Here is a 7,081-nt window from a genome sequence, read left to right as displayed (position 1 = left end):
CTCCAAACCAAAACTTTATTTCCATCAACAACAACTCAGTGTCACATGAATGCTACCATGATTATAGATTTAAAACAGTCAATATTGATTTATTAGATTCATATGTAATAAGTGAAAAGTCTGAAGATGATTCTGATGTTTGAGGCTCCGCCTCCTTATCACTCAAATCCCCAAAGACCAATCAGAGCGTCAGTTTAACCCTTTAGGGTTTAAATATCACACACTTGTGTCGCTCTGCACACAAAATGCACTTTTCAAAATCAGGCTTTAAAAATATTATACATTAATATGATTTTCTACTTTCACTAAGTTCATTTTGTTTGTTCATCAGTCCTAATCATAAATATCAAATATTCATTCGTTTTTAGAATTTTAACCCTTTAAATAAAGGTTTATGTCATGATGCTGCTATGTTTTTAGATGAAAAAAAGTATATATTATTTTCAGTGTCCTCCTCATTGTGTGAGTGTAGCTGCTGACAGTCTGGGATATGTCAGTGTGTGAGTGTAGCTGCTGACAGTCTGGGGTACGTCAGTGTGTGAGTGTAGCTGCTGACAGTCTGGGATACGTCAGTGTGTGAGTGTAGCTGCTGACAGCCTGGGATATGTCAGTGTGTGAGTGTAGCTGCTGACAGTCTGGGATACGTCAGCGTGTGAGTGTAGCTGCTGACAGTCTGGGATATGTCGGTGTGTGAGTGTAGCTGCTGACAGTCTGGGATATGTCAGTGTGTGAGTGCAGCTGCCGACAGTCTGGGATATGTCAGTGTGTGAGTGTAGCTGCTGACAGTCTGGGATATGTCAGTGTGTGAGTGTAGCTGCTGACAGTCTGGGATATGTCAGTGTGTGAGTGTAGCTGCTGACAGTCTGGGATATGTCAGTGATCAGCAGCTACATTGACTGTGACAGGTCACCTAGTGGAAATAGCATGTATTTCCTCCATATGCCAAATATGGTCAAAATGACCTCATCAGGTGGAAAATAGTCAAAATGACAAATTCAGAGTCAAAAGCCCAGAATGACACCCAGAAATAATACAAGTCCTGTTTTTCTGCTCTGATGGCTGTGGGATCAAAAATGTCAGTTTGAATGGGTTTCAATGGAGCATTTTTGGACCTGAACAGTCTGAATGTAACTATTTAGTTTCCACAGTGTATTTTAGACTTATTGTAGGAGCTGAGCTGCAAATTCACTGATTACACTCAGATACACAATCTGGACTACATTTAGGACACATGCATCAACACACACACAGTTATCACAACAGGAAGAAGGAAAGAGACTAAAATGAGACAAACTGTCCCTAAAGGGTTAATAAAAGTCTCTTTTGCACTGCAACAGTCCAACGTGTTTATGTTAATGCTGCACACACAAAATAAACGATTAATTATTATTAAGGAGATGATCGTCTCTCCGTACAGGTCATTCTGTTTACTGTCTGAGTCACACAACGCCAAAAGTATGTTGACGGAGGTGTCCATATACTTTTGGCCCTGTAACCTGGAATCTCCTGGAGTTCAGTTTGTGAGCAGTTTTTACACAGAGCGAGGCGACGGTGTGTGTTTGATCGGATGCAGTGACCTCATGCACCTGCAGTGATGCGTTTCCTGTTTCCTGTCTCATGAGTAGGTGTCTCCATATCTGCGGTGTCCGTCTCCGATCAGCTGAGTTTTCTCGCTGGCGTTGGTCGGCTGCTGGACAATCGGAGTCTCAACATCTGCAGAGACACAAACACAAAGGCGTTCACACAAAACACACGTTTATATGTGTGTGTGACGTGAATATAACTTTGGTCCGTTTAAAGGGATTTTTACCCCTTAATAGCCTTAAAGGGATTTTTACCTCTTAATAGCCTAGGTTAATTAGCTGAAAAATGTTATTTTTAATTTTTTTTTAAATGGTTATCTGGCACACACATACGCACACAAACAAATACATGAAACACATCCCTTAATTTTCAGTCCCTTATAAGGTTTATATTATAAGGTATAAATTAAGAGCATTTTGGCTTCAGTGTTATTTGGTGAATTCTAAGGAGTTTTCACTCTTTAACAAACTTGATTTCCTCCAAAAAAAGAAAGAGAGCAATGACCAACTTTTTAAAATTAAAAGAAAAGAAAATTACCAAAAATTGTGTGTGTGTGTGTGTGTGTGTGTGTGTGTGTGTGTGTGTGTGTGTGTGTGTGTGTGTCTTCAGATATTTAACCAGATTTGGGACAAATTAATGGAAACATTCACTGAATGGAATATTTTAAGGGCCTTTTAAGAAGTAAAAACACCTTAAATAACCTGAGTTTACTTATTTATTCATTGTTTATTTGACAGCATTAACCAGCAGCTGCTCAGCTGAGTCTGCAGCTGCCTCCTCTTCTCTCTGTTAACGTGTAAATTCAGTTCAGTGAATCATTCATGGAGAGTTTTCAATGGATTATCTGCACCGCTTAAGTGTTTTCAAAATATATTAACTAAAAAACATGAACTTTGACCTTAATTTAAATAATAAAACTCTTCTAAAGTAAAGATTATAGGATGTTTTTTAAGCTGAGAGGTTAAGGTTTAGAGGTTAAGAGGTTTAAAATCACTTAAACTGCAGATGATCCATTAAAATACCTGACTGACATCATTATTGATCATGCTGGTTCATAAAACCTCAGACATGATCACAGAAACCTTTAATCAATAACTGTTCAGTAACTGATCACCTGATGGATTTGACTCTTTAACCCTGAGCACATTGGTTTGACTTCTTTCAAAAACATTGGTAGAAAACAATGAGCAACTTAACGAGATATGGATGAAAAATCAGCAAGATATTAGAAACAAACAAAAAAAACAAGAAAATGAACTGAAAATAACAACAACAAAAAAAAGGTAAAAAATTAAAACAATAAACAATAAAATAAAATGCCCCCCAAAATCATTTTTTAAAAAAAGTGTGGGGGTATACGTTTTTATTTCTGTAACCTAATTTTTAAAATATGGTTATAATAATTCTGAATATGGTTTTCTGGACATTTTCCCTATAATTTTGAAATGTTTTTTTTTTCACACTATTTTCAGGTCATTTTCTCAGCACATTTTAATAATTTCATGCAGTTTGAGGGACATTTCTGGCCCAGCTGCTCGTTGATTTTTCTTCGTGTTTTGGAAAGAAATCAACAAAGCAAAATGACACTGAAGTCGATCCAGGTTTCAAAGGGTTAAAATAAAAGCTGTGACTTCCTGTGGACTCACCGTTGTCGCGCTCGTTGCGTCTCTCCTCTTCCAGGTCGTCCAGGTGAACGTAATCTGGCTCCGCCCCCTCAGCTGTGGGCGGCGGCTTCAGTTTCCCACAGCAGCAGTTACAGCAGCAGCAGAGACAGCAGCAGCAGTAACAGCCGGTCAGGACCCCGCAGACCAGGAACAGACCCTGACACACAGGAGACACCAAGAACCACATGAGACCAGGAACAGACCCCGACACACAGGAGACACCAAGAACCACATGAGACCAGGAACAGACCCCGACACACAGGAGACACACCAGACCACCTGAGACCAGGACTCACAGGACACATCGTGATCCACTAGAGACAAGGACCAGAGGGTCTGATGCACAAACACTGGTGGAAATACCGTGATGTGATGTAACCCCCCCCCCTTGATATGCTGCGATGTACAAAAAAACAACCTAAACAGGTTTTATGACACAAACGCTGCTGGAAACACCGTGATGTGTTGTTGAAAGAAAACCAACCAATAGCTGGTTTAATGGCACAAACGACCTGGAAACACTCTGATGTGTTGCAACATACATAAGCAGATTTGATGGCACAAACGCAGCAGAAAGTACTGTGAAAAAACATCTTGATTTGATGGCACAAAAGCAGCTGGAAACTCCTTGATATATCGTTAAAAGCACACATCAAGGAGCATAAAAAGCAGGTTTGATGGCACAAACGGTGCTGAAAATGTTGTTATGGGTCACTAAATAACATCCAGATTTGACAGCACAAATCCTTGGAAACACCATAATGTATCATTACAAAAAAGACAAGTTTTATGGCACAAACACTGCTGGAAATGCTTCAATGTGTCCCTAAAAACACCCAGGTTTTGACGGCACAAACGCCCTAGAAACACCTCTACATGTTATTAGAAAAAATAGGTTTTATGGCACAAATGCTGCTGGAAATGCTGTGATGTGTCACTGAAAAACATCCAGATTTGATGGCTCGAATGCCCGGGAAACACTTCGAAGTATCATTAGAAAAAGATAAGTTTTATGGCACAAACGTCTTGGAAACATCTCGATACATCATTACAACAAAGACAAGCTTTATGACACAAATGCCGCTGGAAATGCCTCAATGTGTCGCTAACAAATGCCAAGGTTTGAAAGCACAAACAAACGTCTTTTTCTCACTTAGAAAAAGACGGATTTTGTGGCACAAACGCCGCTGGAGATGCTGTGATGTGATGCCAAAAAATGACCAGTCTGATGCACAAACGCTCCAGGAAATGCCTCAGGGTGTTGATAAAAAAAGGTTTGATAGCACAGACGTTTATGAAATGCACACAGCGAAGTCTCGGTGGTATCAGCAGAGACGTACAGCGTCGACATGTTCGATGAGAGCGACAAAGATCAGACCAGCAGCTCCGTGACACGTTTCCTGTCTGGTCACATGCACACAGAAACGGCGTTAGCCCCGCCCACCTTAGCCCACCAGGTGGACAGCATGAAGTAGGTGTTGACGTTGTCCTCTCCAAACTGCTGCGCCACGTAGAGCCCCAGAGAGCCGTACGAGTCGTAGATGTTCCTCTTGGTCAGGTCGGACAGCACGGCGTGGGCGCTGTTCAGCTCCTTGAACTTCTCCGCCGCCTCCGGGTTGTCCGGGTTCTTATCGGGGTGGTAACGCAGTGCCAGCTTCCTGACGTCACACACACACACACACACACACACACACACGGTTACTGATAGTCTGCGTACACGTGTCTCAGTCTATGAATGACATGTGATCAGCTGACCGATCAGCTGGTGCAGGTGAGTGGGCGGGGCCGTCTCACCTGTAGGACTTCTTGATGTCGTCATGGCAGCAGCCTTTCTGCAGACCCAGGACCTGGTACAGAGACTCTCCGGAGGTGGACAGAGTTCGCTGCCTGCTGTCAGACATCCTGAGAGCCTCACCTGTCGCAGGTGGTGCCAGACCGAAAAATGACAACAAATGAGATGAAAGAAAGGCCCATATTTTCACGGAAACAGAAAATTCAAATCAAAAAGTGAAAAAAATCAAAGTTGTTTGGTTCATTACGTTCTATGATGGAAAAGAGGCAGCAGAAGAAAATCTTATTTCTCCAGACGCTTCCTCAAACATAAATCGACTAATAAAAGTAGACGTCTGTCCGTCAGCAGTCAGTAGTTATGAAACAGTGAGAAAAAAAGAATGAAAAGCCAAACACAGCTACTCATAAAAATAAAACACTACCTGGCAGCTTCATATTGTCTCATTATTTCGTCCTCATACATATTTTTGAGCTGACAGATATTAATATCAACCTTTAAACCGTGAAGACTTCCACAGTTTGACACTGAAACACACATCTGCTTTTAGGTAACTGATGTTTAAATTAAGTTTCTGTCTTTGATCCTCTGAACCAAAAACAAACAGCTTTTGTATATTTTCTGGTAATAATCTGTTTTTTGACCCGAACGTAACAGTTAGAGTTAACTCCTGACCCGATGAACACAATCCATCAGTCATTATTTCAGATGACATCATCACTCATTCATCTTTCCTCATAATTACACAAACGTTTAAAAAGTCTCTCAGGGGTTAAAGGTCAGCGTCAGGACTCTGCGTCTGCGTTCAGGTGATTTTCCTGCAGAGTTTGAGGAAATTTACAGGTGACGTTCCCTCAGATGATGTCATCACTCTCATAATGTCTTATTTATCATTATCCCCCTGATGTCATCAGCCGGGGTCTATGACATCACCTTCTCCCCGCAGGTGTCTGCGTGGCCGGACACATGACACACCTGATGACATCACTCAGGTCGGAAAAACATCGTTTTAAAGGAAAGAAACTCTGAGTGAGAGAGAGTCTGTACCTGCTGGAGCCGCAGAGCGTCCAACCGAGCGTCCACCTGAAGCCTGCTGGAGCGTCCACCTGAGGTCCACCTGAGGTCCGTCTACCTGCCTCCGTCTACCTGGTGAGGTGTTTGTGTGGCGGAGGATCTCTGACGGCTTCCATCAAACATTCAGCAGCCTCGGCTCAGGTGACCTCGAGCCGCCACGCCTGCTCAGGTTTCACTGAGACGCTCCGATGGAGCCATTGTGACGGGGAGGGGAGGTCGCCTCGGCAACCAGGAGAGTGAGGGACGGGGGGGCAGAGAGATACTGTGAGTCATTAGAGGATGCAGTAACTGTGGTAGTATTCGCAGTATAACTGATAATACTACAGTTAAAGGAGTAACTGGTGTTATTTTGTGTTACCTTCAGGTGTTGCAGGACTTCAGAGCTTCTGTGGCTCATAAAAGTTTCACAGATGGAGATTTTAAAGAAAACACGCCTTAATGCAGGTTTGCAAGGCAGGCCAAAACTTTTTTAAAAAACATCAAATTTTTTTTAAGAAAACAAAAAAGAAAAGAAAATGCTGAACATTTTTGAAAAAAAAGAGTTACCAGACATGTGAAAGAAGAAGAAAAAAAATCAAGACAAAAAGAAAAACAATATTTTCTTTAAATATTTACCAAAAAAAAGAGAAAAGACTGAAAGCAGCGTGACTCCGGGAGCTCCGAGCAGAGCTGCACATCAGTGACTGACGTGTGAGGTCACCGTTATTGTTCAGAAAAGAAAAAAAAACATTTTAGGACATTTTCAGTTTTGTAGGACATTACTCACTTTCTAGGACATTTCTTGGACTTTAGGACATAAGTGTCTCAGCTGTGTCCTCTGTCGGGGGTGTGGGGGATCTGTTTTGATGCGTTTTTATTCTCCTCTGAACACTAAAAGGACAAATTCACAGGGTCAATCACTTTATTTTTATTGAACATTAGAAAATGTTTGGGGGCCACTGGGGGCCCTGTCAGGGGCCAGATTTGTCCC

The 7,081-nt window shown here is 41.9% G+C and overlaps 1 protein-coding gene across 1 annotated transcript; it reads right to left on the bottom strand.

The window, feature by feature from the left end:
- Nucleotides 1–749: 749 nt before the first annotated feature.
- Nucleotides 750–6,214, bottom strand: LOC121951154 (dnaJ homolog subfamily C member 5-like). The gene is made up of 5 exons (XM_088086023.1): nucleotides 6,085–6,214; nucleotides 5,043–5,163; nucleotides 4,693–4,906; nucleotides 3,231–3,405; nucleotides 750–1,713 (listed from the first exon to the last, which is right to left on the bottom strand). The coding sequence occupies exons 2-5, from the start codon at nucleotides 5,147–5,149 to the stop codon at nucleotides 1,616–1,618; spliced, it is 594 nt and encodes a 197-aa protein (XP_087942149.1). The 5' UTR covers nucleotides 5,150–5,163; nucleotides 6,085–6,214; the 3' UTR covers nucleotides 750–1,615.
- Between the last annotated feature and the right edge of the window lie 867 nt (nucleotides 6,215–7,081).

Source organism: Plectropomus leopardus, chromosome 12 (genome assembly GCF_026936395.1).
Source record: "Plectropomus leopardus strain MGB_pleo_1.0 chromosome 12, ASM2693639v1, whole genome shotgun sequence".
In the NCBI taxonomy this organism is placed as follows: domain Eukaryota; kingdom Metazoa; phylum Chordata; class Actinopteri; order Perciformes; family Serranidae; genus Plectropomus; species Plectropomus leopardus.
The sequence above is the reverse complement of the archived record's forward strand: the minus strand, read 5'-3'. Positions and strand labels throughout refer to the sequence as shown.